This window comes from Rhinoderma darwinii, chromosome 4 (assembly GCF_050947455.1).
Source record: "Rhinoderma darwinii isolate aRhiDar2 chromosome 4, aRhiDar2.hap1, whole genome shotgun sequence".
In the NCBI taxonomy this organism is placed as follows: domain Eukaryota; kingdom Metazoa; phylum Chordata; class Amphibia; order Anura; family Rhinodermatidae; genus Rhinoderma; species Rhinoderma darwinii.
This window is the reverse complement of record NC_134690.1, coordinates 329,885,321-329,904,488: the sequence shown is the minus strand read 5'-3', so window position 1 is coordinate 329,904,488 and position 19,168 is coordinate 329,885,321. Positions and strand designations below refer to the sequence as shown.

The 19,168-nt window shown below is 36.5% G+C and overlaps 1 protein-coding gene across 2 annotated transcripts in view; it reads left to right on the top strand.

The window, feature by feature from the left end:
* Nucleotides 1–19,168, top strand: part of TTC27 (tetratricopeptide repeat domain 27) — a 376,553-nt gene that overhangs the window by 323,434 nt on the left and 33,951 nt on the right. For both annotated transcript variants that reach the window (XM_075864435.1, XM_075864437.1), the window contains exon 16: nucleotides 10,172–10,224. In XM_075864435.1, the coding sequence (XP_075720550.1) occupies nucleotides 10,172–10,224 (53 nt within the window). The remainder of the gene's footprint in view (nucleotides 1–10,171; nucleotides 10,225–19,168) is intronic.

The following is a 19,168-nucleotide window of genomic DNA, read 5'->3' as shown; positions in this document are numbered from 1 at the left end:
TGAATTTTTTACTTTAAAAACCAAACTAATCCTTAAAATCGGTCACAGAAGTACATTTACTTGCATGAGAAAACAGATCCTATTGATGTTCATCCAATGATGACATAAAGTTAAAGTTAATACTTGTCTGATCTGAGATCTTAAATGTGCCTCCAGAAATTTTCCTTTGTTTCACCTTTAGATTATTGGTTTATATATCTAAAAGCGAAGTGTACAGGGCTTTTTATTGTTTTCTTTTGCCACCTCATTTAGAGGTCTTCAGGGTTATGAGTTGATAATTCCGCTATGGAGATAAAAGTAAAAACAAAGCGCACATCGTGCCTTAATCTGTATGGAGGAAAAAGAAAAGGGGTCAAATATACTGACCTGGTGATGTTATGCTAGGAGCACAACATCCCAAAAGGTGTATTCAAAGGTGCCCTTATCAGAGCCGGTTGCAGCCACAGTTCCCGATCCGGAGATTTGGAGTACACAAAATCCGCTGAACGAATCCAGTAAAAAGGAAAAAAGGTCGGAGAAATCCAAGGGCGCAGCCGTATAAGGATGAGATACTTTAATTGTACATGTAACAACAACAAAATACTTTGTTTCGAAGCCGTACCGGCCTCTTTGTCAGGTCAAAGTACAAGTGATTATTCAGAGAAGATTCACTGTTTATATAACCCAGAGAAACCGGATAACTACCGGGTCAGGTTAAAGGTCAAAGGTCAGAGCAGGGGGCGGGTTACGGCAAAACACTGATCACAATAAACATACAAAAAGATTTAAAATACATAAAAATACAGAGGATGTGTTAAAAAATAAATTAGTTATACCTAAAAGACACTAGTTGGTCCAAACTAAAAAAGAACATAAGAAAAAGACCATTCAAAAAGATGTTAATAAGATACTCCTTATTTACGCTAAAGGAGAGATATTCCTATAAAATAGCTCACTTAGAGGATCACATCCCATGTCTGAAGACACTGTATATATATCTAAAAACATGATTAACTTAAATTGTGGTCATACTTAATCAAAAAAACATTATATTGTCGTTCTTGTATTTTTGTATTTGTATGTTGTTGTCATAGAGACATACCGCTTATTAGGGCCATAAAAAGAGGAACAGGGGAGATCAAAAAGGGAAAGAAACTACTGTAAATCGTTCAAAAAATATATAATAATGAATATGAGTACATAAGAGGGGTTATAAAAATGTATTTAAAAAATGACGTATATTCTATTTTATATATTATATATTAAAAAAGGTTGATTATATTCATCTGTTTGTCATAAGAATATATGTACTACGAGACGCGTTAAATGATAGTCTCGTTTAGTTCATTCAGACCTACCGGTTTTAGTGTTTTTAATTTGTAGATCCAAAATATTTCTTTTTTACAGAGAACATTAAAACGATCTGGATGGCTTTCTAAAATTTGATCAATTGGGATAATAGTAAAACATGCAAAGTTACCCTCATGTGCTACAGTACAATGTCTAGAGACACTATGGAGCAGAAATTTCTTTTTACAGTTAAACCTATGTTTATTCAGTCTACAATGTAGTGGCTGAATTGTCCTACCTACATATTGGACACCACAAATACAATTTATTAAATATATCACAAAGCTGGATAGGCAATTTAAACTTGCTTCGATATTAAATATTTTTTCTGTTTGCTGTGATCTAAATGTATAGGTTTCGTACGTAATTGATTTACAGCATAGACACCTACTTTGTCCACATTTAAAACTCCCCTTTTTAGGCAGTGGGTTACGTAGTTGTATTTTTTGTACCGAATCACTTTTTAATTTCGACAGATTCACCCGACTTGGAGCCAGAATATTTTTTATTGTTCTAACTCTTTTGAACGTAACTTTCGGTTTGAAAGGTAGAATTTTTTGTAGAAAAGGGTCAGTTTGCAGTACATGCCAATGTCTGTTCAATATATCTCCTATTTTCTTGTGTGATATATTATACTGTGTAATAAAATTAAAACCAAAGGTATTATTCTCATTAATATGTTCTTGGGGGACTCTTCTAGTTTGTAATTCATTATTAGTACATTTTGGTAAGCAATCCTCTTGGGATAGTATAGAGGTCTTTTTGTAGGCATCGGTTAATAATGTATCCGGATACCCTTTGTTTTTAAAACGTTTATATAATATTTTACTTTGTTTCTTAAAATCACATCCAAGGGTACAGTTTTTCCTAATCCTCTTATATTGGCTGTATGGAATATTCTTGAGCCATTTTGAGTAATGACCACTGTTAAAGTTTAAATAGCTATTAGTGTCTACTTTCTTGAAAAAATTACGTGTTATAAACTTATCACCTGAGGAGGTAATTGTCAAGTCAAGATAATCAATTTCTTTTTCTTGAATATTGAAGGTAAAATTGATGCCCCATAGATTTTCATTTAGTGAATTGCAAAAATTGATTGCACTTACTAAATTACCATTCCATATAAAGATCAGATCGTCTATGTATCTTTTGTATAGAAGAATATGATTCATAGCCACTGATGATTCCATATGAATTGATCCTCAAAAGCGCCCATAAAAATATTGGCGTAGCTAGGTGCTACCCTGGTGCCCATCGCTGTGCCTTTCACTTGGTGATAAATATTATTATCAAAAGAAAAGATGTTATTTTTTAAGATAAATTCCATACTCTCAAGATAAAATTTAATTTGTAATGGCTGGAGATCATTGTCTTTTTCAAACATATTTTTAAGGTTTCTCAAACCTAGAGAGTGCTCAATATTACTATATAATGCACTCACATCCAAAGTAATCAAAAGTGGATTACTTTTAGGCGAAATTAGGCGAAGTTCATTGATAAGCTGTGTCGAATCTTTCAAAAAACTGGGCAAGGTTACAACATATTTTTGCATAATTAAATCTAGATAGTGAGACAAATGACAAGTGGGTGACTGGATGCCAGAGAAATAGGTCTCCCAGGGGGATTTTTGGGGTCCTTATGTATTTTCGGTAAATGATAATAGAATGGTAGATTAGTGTTTTTTGGAGTAAGGTAATTTCTTTCATTTTTATTAAGAATTTTATCTGAAAACGCTTGGTCTATCAATAGTCTAAGGTTTTTGTTGATGTTATCAATAGGATTGTAGTCAAGACAGATATAATAATTAGTGTCTGACAAAATATTTGTAGCTTCATTGAAATAATTCAAGGTATTCTGGATTACTGTGCCACCACCCTTATCTGCAGATCTTATTACAATTTATGTATTTTCTTTAAGGTTTTTAAGAGCTCGTTTTTCACTAAAAGATAAATTGTTTTTATGTGGGAGATATTATGATTCTAGATCTTCCAAGTCTCTACCCACCAAATGATAAAAAGTGTTGATAAAATTGCCCTGATGAGCTACAGGATAAAACTTAGAAGGTGCTTTTAAAACATTATGTTTAAAAATCGGGGGTGATTCATTCTGTTGGGTGTTATTTGGATCAATTTGATCTTTACCAACCAGTGACTTATGGGATGTTAGTTGAAAATGTCTCTTTAGTGTTAGTTTCCTAATAAAGCGATGTAGATCAATAAATAAATTGAACCCATTTATTCCAGAAGTAGGGCAAAAAGAAAGACCTTTTTCAAGGAGTGAGATTTCAGACTCGTTTAAAATATGATCAGAAAGGTTAAAAATAGATATAAGAGGTAAATGTGGAAGAGGGGGGACTTTTACTCCCTTTTTCTTTTTGCCTCCCCGGGTTCCTCTATAATGTTTTTTCTTTTTTTCGGGCGAAAAAAATTGCTTATAGCTAGCTGTTGGGCGTTTGAGAAGGGTAGTGTCTCTAAAAAAGAAGATGATGAGGAAGGAGAGGGAGAAGAGGGAGAGGAGGGAGACAGGGTGTTAACTGAAGGTCTAGGAACTCTTTCTCCTAAAGGTGTAGTACATATCGCCGGGGTTAGAAAAGGGACCGACATGGTAGAACCTTTTTTAGTGTTATCAATAATAGTCGTAGCTTTAGAGGAAATAGAAGGGTCCGAAGAGAATATTTCCCTATTATCGTGTTCGATGTTAATTACAGTTTTGGGAAGTATATCCTCGGAGGTGTCATGTGTTGTTAATATAGACAGATCCATATCTCCATCTGGTATAGAAACTTGGACTTGCTCATTAGATTTTTTTAAATCATGAATAGGAGTAGAAAACGTGTCTTTATTAATAGTATGTTTTTTATTATTAATATTTTGTATGTTGCTATGAAACCTTGTGGCAGGCCCATTGCTTAATTGTTTCGTTTTTTTGTTAGATCTGGTGTATTTACTATTCAAGAACAGTCTATTTGATTTATTATAGGCTGTTCTTAATTCCTCATTTTTATTTATATTTGTGCTTGATGTTAAAGTAGGTATTATTCGTTGCTGAATACTTTTCAAGGTATCTGCATTTTTATTTTGAAGTTGTAATACAGGTTTACTCCAGGTTCTAATCTGATTGGAAAGATAGTCCAATCTATCCCTTGCCAATTTGATTGCCTTTCTTTCAATAAGATCCTGTTCTAATCTAAATATGCGATTAGTAATCTTGTGATTTATAGTATGAAAATCATGATGTAGGGAATATAACTTAAGTGATTCTATTATATTTTCTATTTTGAGTGTTAGTGTCTCACATAATTCTTGTCTCTTAATCAATAATCTATTCATCATCCCCTTTGTACATTCCTCCATAAAAGACTCCCAGTCCAAAGTAAAAGTCGGGTCGTCTTTGAAGGTAGATAGAAAGGGCATACGTAGACCCCTCGGGGATATTTTTTCTGACAGATAGTAAGGAAAATTACATCAATATGGTGTTGCATTTCCACCCTCGAAAAATCTTCAAGATCTTTAATTAAATCAAACATGATTTCCGTATCCTCATTGCTAAATGTGGGTACAGGTAAATTCTCAGGGCGGTTGTATACAGTACTTGCTGTGAGTTTCTGAACCAGTTGGTCTCTGGATTCCTTTCTATGTAGAAAATGATCCATATCTTACAGTTCTCGAGGTAATGAGAAGGGGAGATTGAAATGATGTAAGTGTCCCTTGTCAGAAAAAATGCCACAAGGTTTCATAGCAACATACAAAATATTAATAATAAAAAAGATACTATTAATAAAGACACGTTTTCTACTCCTATTCATGATTTAAAAAAATCTAATGAGCAAGTCCAAGTTTCTATACCAGATGGAGATATGGATCTGTCTATATTAACAACACATGACACCTCCGAGGATATACTGTCCAATACTGTAATTAACAAAGAATATGATAATAGGGAAATATTCTCTTCGGACCCTTCTATTTCCTCTAAAGCTACGACTATTATTGATAACACTAAAAAAGGTTCTACCATGTCGGTCCCTTTTCTAACCCCGGCGATATGTACTACACCTTTAGGAGAAAGAGTTCCTAGACCTTCAGTTAACACCCTGTCTCCCTCCTCTCCCTCTTCTCCCTCTCCTTCCTCATCATCTTCTTTTTTAGAGACACTACCCTTCTCAAACTCCCAACAGCTAGCTATAAGCGATTTTTTTCGCCCGAAAAAAAGAAAAAACATTATAGAGGAACCCGGGGAGGCAAAAAGAAAAAGGGAGTAAAAGTCCCCCCTCTTCCACATTTACCTCTTATATCTATTTTTAACCTTTCTGATCATATTTTAAACGAATCTGAAATCTCCCTCCTTGAAAAAGGTCTTTCTTTTTGCCCTACTTCTGGAATAAATGGGTTCAATTTATTTATTGATCTACATCGCTTTATTAGGAAACTAACACTAAAGAGACATTTTCAACTAACATCCCATAAGTCACTGGTTGGTAAAGATCAAATTGATCCAAATAACACCCAACAGAATGAATCACCCCCGATTTTTAAACATACTGTTTTAAAAGCACCTTCTAAGTTTTATCCTGTAGCTCATCAGGGCAATTTTATCAACACTTTTTATCATTTGGTGGGTAGAGACTTGGAAGATCTAGAATCATAATATCTCCCACATAAAAACAATTTATCTTTTAGTGAAAAACGAGCTCTTAAAAACCTTAAAGAAAATACATAAATTGTAATAAGATCTGCAGATAAGGGTGGTGGCACAGTAATCAAGAATACCTTGGATTATTTCAATGAAGTTACAAATATTTTGTCAGACACGAATTATTATATCTGTCTTGACTACAATCCTATTGATAACATCAACAAAAACCTTAGACTATTGATAGACCAAGCGTTTTCAGATAAAATTCTTAATAAAAATGAAAGAAATTACCTTACTCCAAAAAACACTAATCTACCATTCTATTATCATTTACCGAAAATACATAAGGACCCCAAAAATCCCCCTGGGAGACCTATTATCTCTGGCATCCAGTCACCCACTTGTCATTTGTCTCACTATCTAGATTTAATTATGCAAAAATATGTTGTAACCTTGCCAAGTTTTTTGAAAGATTCGACACAGCTTATCAATGAACTTCGCCTAATTTCGCCTAAAAGTAATCCACTTTTGATTACTTTGGATGTGAGTGCATTATATAGTAATATTGAGCACTCTCTAGGTTTGAGAAAACTTAAAAATATGTTTGAAAAAGACAATGATCTCCAGCCATTACAAATTAAATTTTATCTTGAGATTATGGAATTTATCTTAAAAAATAACATCTTTTCTTTTGATAATAATATTTATCACCAAGTGAAAGGCACAGCGATGGGCACCGGGGTAGCACCTAGCTACGCCAATATTTTTATGGGCGCTTTTGAGGATCAATTCATATGGAATTATCCTTGGGCTATGAATCATATTCTTCTATACAAAAGATACATAGACGATCTGATCTTTATATGGAATGGTAATTTAGTAAGTGCAATCAATTTTTGCAATTCACTAAATGAAAATCTATGGGGCATCAATTTTACCTTCAATATTCAAGAAAAAGAAATTGATTATCTTGACTTGACAATTACCTCCTCAGGTGATATAACACGTAATTTTTTCAAGAAAGTAGACACTAATAGCTATTTAAACTTTAACAGTGGTCATTACTCTAAATGTCTCAAGAATATTCCATACAGCCAATATAAGAGGATTAGGAAAAACTGTACCCTTGGATATGATTTTAAGAAACAAAGTAAAATATTATATAAACGTTTTAAAAACAAAGGGTATCCGGATACATTATTAACCGATGCCTACAAAAAGACCTCTATACTATCCCAAGAGGATTGCTTACCAAAATGTACTAATAATGAATTACAAACTAGAAGAGTCCCCCAAGAACATATTAATGAGAATAATACCTTTGGTTTTAATTTTATTACATAGTATAATATATCACACAAGAAAATAGGAGATATATTGAACAGACATTGGCATGTACTGTAAACTGACCCTTTTCTACAAAAAATTCTACCTTTCAAACCCAAAGTTACGTTCAAAAGAGCTAGAACTATAAAAAATATTCTGGCTCCAAGTCGGGTGAATCTGTCGAAATTAAAAAGTGATTCGGTACAAAAAATACAACTACGTAACCCACTGCCTAAAAAGGGGAGTTTTAAATGTGGACAAAGTAGGTGTCTATGCTGTAAATCAATTACGGACGAAACCTATACATTTAGATCACAGCAAACAGAAAAAATATTTAATATTGAAGCAAGTTTAAATTGCCTATCCAGCTTTGTGATATATTTAATAAATTGTATTTGTGGTGTCCAATATGTAGGTAGGACAATTCAGCCACTACATTGTAGACTGAATAAACATAGGTTTAACTGTAAAAAGAAATTTCTGCTCCATAGTGTCTCTAGACATTGTACTGTAGCACATGAGGGTAACTTTGCATGTTTTACTATTACCCCAATTGATCAAATTTTAGAAAGCCATCCAGATTGTTTTAATGTTCTCTGTAAAAAAGAAATATTTTGGATCTACAAATTAAAAACACTAAAACCGGTAGGTCTGAATGAACTAAACGAGACTATCATTTAACGCGTCTCGTAGTACATATATTCTTATGACAAACAGATGAATATAATCAACCTTTTTTAATATATAATGTATAAAATAGAATATACGTCATTTTTTAAATACATTTTTATAACCCCTCTTATGTACTCATATTCATTATTATATATTTTTTGAACGATTTACAGTAGTTTCTTTCCCTTTTTGATCTCCCCTGTTCCTCTTTTTATGGCCCTAATAAGCGGTATGTCTCTATGACAACAACATACAAATACAAAAATACAAGAACGACAATATAATGTTTTTTGATTAAGTATGACCACAATTTAAGTTAATCATGTTTTTAGATATATATACAGTGTCTTCAGACATGGGATGTGATCCTCTAAGTGAGCTATTTTATAGGAATATCTCTCCTTATGATTTTCTTCAATGTTTCAGTTAGCGTAAATAAGGAGTATCTTAGTAACATCTTTTTGAATGGTCTTTTTCTTATGTTCTTTTTTAGTTTGGACCAACTAGTGTCTTTTAGGTATAACTAATTTATTTTTTAACACATCCTCTGTATTTTTATGTATTTGAAATCTTTTTGTATGTTTATTGTGATCACAGTGTTTTGCCGTAACCCGCCCCCTGCTCTGACCTTTAACCTGACCCGGTAGTTATCCGGTTTCTCTGGGTTATATAAACAGTGAATCTTCTCTGAATAATCACTTGTACTTTGACCTGACGAAGAGGCCGGTACGGCTTCGAAACACAGTATTTTGTTGTTGTTACATGTACAATTAAAGTATCTCATCCTTATACGGCTGCGCCCTTGGATTTCTCCGACCTTTTTTCCTTTTTACTGGATGAGTTGATAATTGGCACTCCGGTCTTTTAAGTAATAATTAAAATTGCCTTCTTTTCATGCAAAACCTATATCATCTTTTTTTTTTCCTTCTTTGATTCTGTGACATTTCTTACCCCTTTAATAACTGTAAGTAGGGTCCCATAAACCTGCACCCATTAAATATAATTCAATTGTCAATTTTAATCCGTGCCAAATAGACCACAGTGCTGGTCCAGTGGTGAATATCCATGAAGTAGCAGTAGTGGTGAAGATCATTTAAGAAGTAGGAATTTAAAGGGGTTGGCGGCTTTAACCCTGCAGAATTACCATAAGAAAAGTGAAGCATTATATGGTGCCCATTGAAATGAATGGGATGTCATGCAATACAGAGAGATGCTGGGTAATGCAGAGCAAGAGATGCCCTTTGAAGGCGCTTTCCACTCCGACTGATAGACTTAGGAAAGAAATGAGGGTCTCCGCCCTATATACACTGAGAAGGACCTAATTGAGTTTTTAAGCCCCCATAGGATCAATGAAAAATATTTGTGTTTGGGTAGTTGATGGTAGTGTTGAAGGGTGTTCCCATTAGGACAAACTTTGACTCAGAGGAGGGTGCCTAATAGCGCATAAAGACAGAGTGGAGAGACACTGACAAACAGCAGCTCTCACTCAGGCAGACTCGAGCCATCCATGTATTACAGCCAGGGATGGGCAGTTATTTAAATGGCTGTCATGTAATAGTACATTTACAGGGGAAATAAAGAGCAAGCCACTTCTTTCCTGTCAAAAAAAGCAATTTGCCAGGGGTCTCAGGAGCCGTCCCCCCACGATCAGCTGATCCCTATGGCGGCTCTCAAACAAAAGGGCTTGGCTGTGATAAGCCAATGGAAATGATAAAGTTAGTAGGGACAGGTATGTTTGCAATAAAGAAGAAAAATAGACATGACCAGAATCTTGGCACCTTGATGCAGAAATATGATGTAATCCTGTGCCTATTTTCCTTTAAGGTTCATACATCAAATGTGTTTATTTTTGCTAAAATATTCTGCAGTATTATGTTTATACATGTAATGTGGAAGCTCCACTAGCATATACAGTCCTGTAAAGTAGAGGTTCACAATCATCATTTCTTAGTAAGTCTTTAAGTGCTCCACAACTACAAGAGGGCACCATTATCTTCTGAACTTTTCACACATCCCATGAGACACTGAATGCATGAAATGCCGAGCCATCTTCTAGTTTTGACCGTACATAGTTGATTTGAATGCTTCATATAAGATAGGTGTGATATTTTATGCCGTTTGGGTCACATTCACAGGGATGAAAGGAAACACTTATCATGACAAATTATTTCCTGGATTTTATATCTCCTTTATTTATATTTTATTCCAGAATGCCGAAGCCTGGAACAATTTGTCATCTGCATACATCAGACTGAGGCAGAAGTAAGTATTTTAACCCCTTAATGACCAGCCTATTTTAGACCTTAATGACCAAGCCATTTTTTACGTTTTTCCATCGTCGCATTCCAAGAGCTATAACTCTTTTATTTTTGCGTCGACATAGCTGTATAAGGTCTTGTTTTTTGCGGGACAAGTTGTACTTTTTAATAGCACCATTTTGGGGGACATATTATTTATTGATTAACTTTTATTAACTTTTTTTTGGGGGGGAATAGAAAAAAACCTGAAATTTCGCCACTCTTTTTCGCGTCTTAAATCAACGGCGTTTACCGTGTGATATAAATAACACCATAACTTTATTCAGCGGGTTGTTACGATTGCAACGATACCAAATTTGTATAGTTTTTGTATGTTTTACTACTTACACAGTAAAAACGCTTTTTTTTCAAAATTATTTGTTTTTGTGTCTCCATATTTGAAGAGCCGTAACGTTTTCATTTTTTCGCCGATGCGGTTGTATGAGGACTTTTTTTTTGCGGGAAGACTTGTAGTTTTTATTGGTACCATTTTTGAGTAGATGCGACTTTTTGATCACTTTTTATAACATTTTTTTAAAGTCAGGATTCACTGAAAACAGCAATTTTTCCATAGTTTTTTATTACATTTTTTACGGCATTCACCATGCGGGTTAAATAATGTTATAGATTTATAGTCGGGGTCGTTACGGACGCGGCGATACCAAATATGTGTAACTTTTTTACTTTATTTAGGTTTTTTAATAGTAAAGCATTGTGTAAGGGGAAAAGCTGGGTTTTTCATTTTTTTTCACATTTTTTTTTTCATTAACTTTATTAAACTTTTTTTTTACTTTTTTACTAGTCCCATTAGGGGACTATAATATGCGATTCTCCGATCGCTATTTTAATACACTGCAATACTTTTGTATTGCAGTGTATTACTGCCTGTCCGTTTAAAACGGCCAGGCATCTGCTAGGTCATGCCTCCGGCATGATCTAGCAGGCATTCGCTCCAGGCAGACCTGGGGGCCTTTATTAGGCCCCCGGCTGCCATTAGAGACACAGACACTCGGCGATCGTATCGCCGGGTGTCGGTGGGAGAGAGAGGGAGCTCCCTCCCTCTCTCCAAAATCACTCAGATGCGGTGCACGCTATTGCGCACCGCATCTGAAGGGTTAAACGGGTGAGATCGATACTAATATCGATCTCACCCGGCAGAGCAGGGACGCTCCCAGCCCTCAGCTGCCTCTAGCAGCTGAGAGCAGGGAGATTTGACACTCCCTGCTCTGTTTACTTTATCCTGATGCAGTGCCGTAAAAAGGCACATGCATCAGAATATAGAACGTTAGTGGCCGCCGTTAAAAGGCGTATTGGCGGTCACTAACGGGTTAAAAGTACTGTAGCCGATGTAAAACAAAAATATAACCTAGGGTTCTAAAGATGCATTTAGCAACCCTACAATCTATAAATACTCTTTTTCTGTCTCTAGTATCAAAAATATTTGGGGTAACAAGAAAAATACCTGTGTGCTATAGAGCTAATGCTATGATTTTATTAATGCATGGTGTATCAACGAGTTTTTTTAATCGTCCTATGCATTTTTCCCAGGATATGCCATAATTGTGTGATAAGCTGATGTACCACCTCAGGGACGTCACCTATCGGGAGAATAGGGGTCCCTTGACTGTTTTCCCACTAAGTGAGGCAGCCACTGCATTCAGTTGACTAATAGATGGAAGTGTATGGGAATTACAGGAATAGTCGAGCGAGCTTGCTTACCTATAGCATATGCTGTGAATGAGAAAACCCCTTTAGGTGCAGTTTGCACCCTAATCTTAAAAATAACTGTATGATTAAATCAGATGTTAAATGGCCAAGGCCAATTAAGTATGCTGAAAAATTGAATTTTTCAGTTCCATTGCAGTATAGGCTCTGTGGCTTGTAGAATTCACTGACTGGAGGCAATAGAGTGGGTAACTATATGTCTAATAATGGCTGGCCCAGAGACTGCAGAAATATCCCATCATTCTTTGCTGGTTATTCAACAGAGTTTTCGCTCATAATTTACATTCTGGTAAATGTCTAGTGCAGTGTTTCCCACTGTATCACGGGAGCGGTCTTTACACCTGGCACTGTACAGTAATGCCCTTAAAACAGCTAGACCACTAGAAGACCATTATGCACTGCCTCTTGTGCCTAATAAAAAATCCAGCCCTGGTAGCAGCTAATCTTTCTTTACATTGACAACTACCGTCTTGTTCCATGATAAAACAAGATTCTTACAGTCCAAGTTGCAAAAAGTCTTAAAGGGTTCATCCATTTAGTTAAATAATTGATGGCCTATACTTATGATACGTCATCAATATTAGGGGGCTGCCTGGGCACTCCTACCAATCAGCTATTAGTAGGGATCACGGCACTCCGGCGAGAGTCGCGTCTTCTTCATTATTTCTATAACTCTGTACTTTTATTCACGGAAGTGCATGGTATTACAGCTCAGTCCAATTTACTTAAATGGTACAAAGCTGTAGTTAGCTGTAATACCGAGCACAATCGCTACTAAAAAATTCGTAGCTGTGCCTGGCAATCAATGACGGGGATGTGGTGCTTGCTGGAGAACCGCGGCCTCTTCAACAGATCGGCATGGGTGTCGAGAGTCGGACTCATACCAATTTAATATCCTATAGATAGGTCATCAATTTGAAAGAACCGGATAACCAGATAACTCCTTTAATATTTATATACAAACAATTAAAGGCATTATCTTACTAAAGTCATTGATGGCATATGCCATAAATATCAGATTATATAAATCACCGGCGGGCACTGTATAAATATTGCCACATACCCTGAAAACCACAGTATGAAACACAAAGCACCGAATGGGTATGTATATGAGGCAAAAAAGATACCATGAAATGACTATATAAGTAACAAACAATTATATTTATTTAAAGTTAATACACCACATAAATAATAAAAACATTTAAAAATAACATAATAATGCTAAACAAGAATCACTAGGAGGGGGGGCCACCCTGATAAGTGGCAAACAATAGAAACCCCCACTCACCCACCTAAACCCCTCAATATGCGTTCTATGTATTAGACATGTAGCAAAGAAATGTTGCATCAAACCAGCACATCCTAGTCCTGAATCATGAGGGGAAAAGGGGTTTTTATACACTGTACATATACAGTGAAGGAAATAAGTATTTGATCCCTTGCTGATTTTGTAAGTTTGCCCACTGTCAAAGACATGAACAGTCTAGAATTTTTAGGCTAGGTTAATTTTACCAGTGAGAGATAGGTTATATTAAAAAAAAAACAGAAAATCACATTGTCAAAATTATATATATTTATTTGCATTGTGCACAGAGAAATAAGTATTTGATCCCTTTGGCAAACAAGACTTAATACTTGGTGGCAAAACACTTGTTGGCAAGCACAGCAGTCAGACTTTTTTGTAGTTGATGATGAGGTTTGCACACATGTTAGATGGAATTTTGGCCCACTCCTCTTTGCAGATCATCTGTAAATCATTAAGATTTCGAGGATGTCGCTTGGCAACTCGGATCTTCAGCTCCCTCCATAAGTTTTCGATGGGTTTAAGTTCTGGAGACTGGCTAGGCCACTCCATGACCTTAATGTGCTTCTTTTTGAGCCACTACTTTATTGCCTTGGCTGTATGTTTCGTGTCATTGTCGTGCTGGAAGACCCAGCCACGAGCCCTTTTTAATGTCCTGGTGGAGGGAAGGAGGTTGTCACTCAGGATTTGACGGTACATGGCTCCATCCATTCTCCCATTGATGCGGTGAAGTAGTCCTGTGCCCTTAGCAGAGAAACATAGGGAAAATAGTGGAAAAAAAGGGAGGATCCTATGGGGCGCTGCTGCGTGGCTGTTATGGATAATCAATGATAATAGATAAGGAGATATATGAATAGATATTTATTGAAACATTAAGGCTACGCGTTTCAACGCTGTACTAGCGTCTTCCTCAGGCCTTGATAGCATTGAGGGGGGTAAGTGCGCCCGAGGGTGCATACTATTGCACTAATTACTAAAACGTAGTATATATGACCTTATATAATATATAAGGTCATATATTTATATAATATGCCACATTATATAATATGACCACATTCTTACGCACAAATTAACCCCTGAGGAAGCCACATTGGGGCGATACGCGTGGGGCTTAAAAACCCCTTTTCCCCTCATCATTCAGGACTAGGATGTGCTGGTTTGATGCAACATTTCTTTGCTACATGTCTCATATATAGAACGCATATTGAGGGGTTTAGGTGGGTGAGTGGGGGTTTCTATTGTTTGCCACTTATCAGGGTGGCCCCCCCTCCTAGTGATTCTTGTTTAGCATTTTTATGTTATTTTTAAATGTTTTTATTATTTATGTGGTGTATTAACTTTAAATAAATATAATTGTTTGTTACTTATATAGTCATTTCATGGTATCTTTTTTGCCTCATATACATACCCATTCGGTGCTTTGTGTTTCATAAATATCAGATTGTGGGGGGTCCTAGCGCTAGAAAGAAGTGGCAGCTGGGAAGCGCTGTGCCCCTTCATCTCTAGTGGGGGTTCTGATAGGCTTTTCTTGTAGGCTTCATGATCAGTCATTGACTATAATGGTTTAATCATGCGGCCTACGAGTGGAGCTGTAAGTAGATGAAGGAGCATGGTTCTCTTCTAGCTCCACTGCCACTTTATTCTAATAATTTAATTGGCAGGGGTCACAGCAGTCGATCCCCTGCCAGTCAGACAGTGATGCCATGTTCTAGAGAGATGTCAGCAACGTATGCCGTAACGACTATAACACTTTATATAATAAAAATATAATTTCACTCACAGCAGTTCTATGTAGATAGGAGAAATATGAAAGGTGCGTTGGGCTTTAGTAATGTATAACAGCTGCGGTGTTTTATTAACTATTTGCATGCTCTGACTTCATTCGCTTTTAGACCAGAGATCAGACAGAGGGTCGGGGTCTTGTTTTACTTATTGATTGAAAACATTTGTTATTCATTATTATCAATCCTTTTCCAGGTCTATGCTCACACTGCCATCATTTCTGTTGGGAAATTCTCCATAGCATACATTACGTGCTAATAAACATGACCTCAGACGTGTCTCCTGCAATGGATGTTGATATGTTGGCTGTTTGCACTTGAAATTTATCATTTTGCCTAAAAAATATGCCGTAACGTTAAATCTTAAAAGTAAAGGATCAAGGTCTCCTTATTTCATTGTAGCTTTTCATAGCTTTTACTAGCAGGATATAAAAGTGAAGGATGATGTTTTGAAACAACCTTCAAAAGTTGGTTGCAGTTATGGAGCAGGGTGTAAATATCTAATGTAATGCACCCCTGTGTAATGTGTTGGTTCAGGAGAAGTACAATACGATGGATGTAGTTCGCTTTCCAGCAGATGTTGGCAGTTCTGTGCAAACATATACTCCATATGTTCCTTTAGAAGTTTAAAGGGGTCAAATATATTATCCATTCTACAAGTAACTATCTCCTTTAGGCTGGTTTTACGCGTTGCAGCAGTGTGGCACACGGTCCAAAACTGCAGTTTTTCGGGTGAGGCATACACGTGTTTTACCGCGAATTGCCACAGTTTTGCAATGTGGTTATTGGTCACACGGTTTTCATAGGTGATGCACATTGAAAACATGTTTTTAACCTCTAATAACCGTGTGGTCAATAACTGCATTTCAAAACCATTTTTTGTCCGTGCGCCACACTGCCGCAGCGTGTGAACCCAGCCTTGCTAACGAACAACAGATAACAGTTATTGTATTGTGATTTTTAAAGAGGCCCGGAGAGAAATGCACTGACGATACCCATCGCTGACAGGGGATTGCCTACACGGATACATCGTAACAAACTAGAGTTGTGTAAAGTTAGAACTAGGTTTATATGGGTTTTAGGCCTCTGAATATTAAAATAATTTTCCTATTCACTGACATCAAGCAAAGATCTGGAAAATGGTGAGGATTTGAAACACAAACTATATTGGAAAGTTAAAGGGAGACTCATAACATTTTCTCCTCCTTAACCGCTAATACCGCTATGTAGGGAAGGATGATAGTTTTTCAAACATAGCCCAAGTCAGCCCATCGTGAATCATAAAAAGGTGCTTTTCCGGTTACGGTGACGGGACGAAATGTAATGACAGACTAAATCTTTCATTATTTTAAGGTTTATTTTGACAAAAATGTCTGCTTCCTTTAACAAAGGTTAAGAAACGAATTATTAATAATATAAAGAAAGATATTTGCTAACTTCAAGGTTAACAGGTTTTGAGAAGAGTTGTAGCAAACTGCATTTCCCCTCTCAGGTCCAAATCATGCAATAAATCTTGCAGAAGTGATGTGCCCATTACCTCATTTTTGTCTGCTCTTGTCTAAAAGTGAGAGTGTTTCTCTTTATCCTGTCAGCGCCCGCTCTCTTGGGGAACATTTCAAAGAGGCAGAGCGTAAAGAATGTCAATTAGGCATGTAGACGACTGTTAAATAGTGAGCATTCTCTGAACTTCCAGGAAGCTCTTCAACGTAAAACAATGGCTTCTAATTAGACTAAATACAGCAATACTGTGATATCAAAGTACAATCCAAACTCAAAAACATCCCACCTCATACAGAACAACTATATTTTTTACATGCCATGTAAAAATGTATTTGCATATGTTCGCACAAGTATGGTATCATGTGCAGTGCCCATGATAATTTAACAGTAAGTAATATTGAATGAGGGTAGACGTGTGGCACTTCCAAACTTTATAAAGAAAATTATTCATATTATTCCAGTTTTAGGGATAATATTACGGTCCTGGCCAAAAGTTTTGAGACTGACACAAATTTGGGTTTTCACAAAGTTTGCTGCTTCACTTTTTATAGTGGCAATTTGCATTAACTGTAGATTGTTATGAAAAGTGATCAGATTAATTGCAATTAATTGGAAAGTCATTCCTTGCCATGAAAATTAACGTAATCACAAAAACCCCATTTCCACTGCATTTCAGCCCTGCCACAAAATGACCTGCTAACATAATTTCAGTGATCTTCCTGTTAGATCAGGATAAAGGGTTAACAAGGACAAGGCAACTGATATCACTCGGTCATGCTGATTGAATTATAAGAGCAGACTGGTTGCTTTAAAAAGAGGGCTGGTGCTTGAAATGATTATCCTCTTCTGTTAACCATGGTTACCTCCAAGGAAACGCGTGCAGTCAGCATTGCTTTGGACCAAAAGGGCTTTAAAGGCCAGACCATTGCTGCTTGTCAGATTGCCCCTAAATCAGCCATTTGTCGGATCATCAGGAACTTTAAGGAGAGAGGTTCAATTGCTGTGAAGAAGGCTTTAGGGCACCCAAGAAAGTCCAGCAGTTCCAAGACCGTCTCCTAAAGAGGATTCAGCTACGGGATCGGTTCAACACCAGTGCAGAGCTCGCTCAGGGATGGCAGCAAGCAGGAGTCCGTGCATCTGCACGCACAGTGAGGCAAAGGCTTTTGGAGGCTGGCCTAATGTCACGAAGGGCAGCAAGGAAGCCACTTCTCTTTAAGAAAAACATCAAGGACAGACTCAGTCTGACATTCTGCAGGAAGTACAGGGATTGGACTGCAGAGAACTGGGGTAAAGTTATTTTCTCTGCTGAAGCCACCTTCAGACTGTTTGGGACATCTGGAAGAATGATTGTCCGGAGAAGAAAAGGTGAGCGCTACCATGAGTCCTGTGTCATACCAATAGTAAAGCATCCTGAGCATCCCAAGGGAGTGGGCTAACTCACAATTTTGTCTAAGAACACTTCCATGAATAAAGAATGGTATCTAAACATCCTCCAAGAGCAATGGTGATGAACAATGCTTTTTCCAGCATGATGGATCACAATTTCACAAGGCAAAAGTGATAACTAAGTGGCTTGGTGAACAAAACATTGAAATTTTGGGTCGATGGCCAGGAAACTCTGCAGATCCCAATCCCATTGAGAACCTGTGGTCAATCCTCAAAAAGCAGGTGGACAAACAAAAACATAGAAATTGTGATAAACCCCAAGCACTAATTAGGCAGGAATGGGAATGGATTGCCCTCAGTCAGGATTTGGTCAAGAAGATGATATCCAGCATGCCATGGCGAATTGCAGAAGTCTTGAAAAAGAAGGGTTAACACTGTAAATATTGTGTATTTGGATAAACTTGATGTATTTGTCAAAAATCGTATGAAATCCTTATAATTGTACTTAAGTATACCATAGAAACATCTGACTAAAATATCTAAAAACACTGAAGCAGCAAACTTTGTGAAAACCAAAATTTGTGTCAGTCTCATAACTTTCGGCCAGGACTGTAGAAATGGAGTAAAGAATTCTATATGTAGTCCAATCCATTGCACTAGTCAAATGAAAATTCTCATTCCATTAATCCCAGTCATATATTCCTGCTTTTTAGCTGTCAACCAAGTACAAATATTGAAATGGATTTTGTTTTTGATTTTTTTTTAAATTGTCTGATGCCTCCACTAGGTTGTACTACGTTTTGATGCTAGAATACAATATATAAATCTAAATACACATTTATATATACATAGACAGACGGGCGAGACCTAAGTTGCTCCAAATATATATTCTTTACATGTTTAGTCAAGGTTCATTATAACACAAAATTTAAGTAACATTTTACAGTGTATATAGATACAATATATACTTATTTTGACAGATCCTGACTTCCAGCTAGCATTGTACCCCAGAGCTGTACTTATAGTTCTGCTGGTCATCATTAGAAACCCTCGACGTACACTACCTTAACAAGTTGAGCTCCTGTAAAATAGTGGGACATTTAGTAATTTCTTACATCATATTACTGTACTGTACTACATCTAGTTTAAAGACTATAATTCCCAGAATGCAATTCATCGGAGCAACCTCTGAGCAGACAGTAAACAAGCAGGTA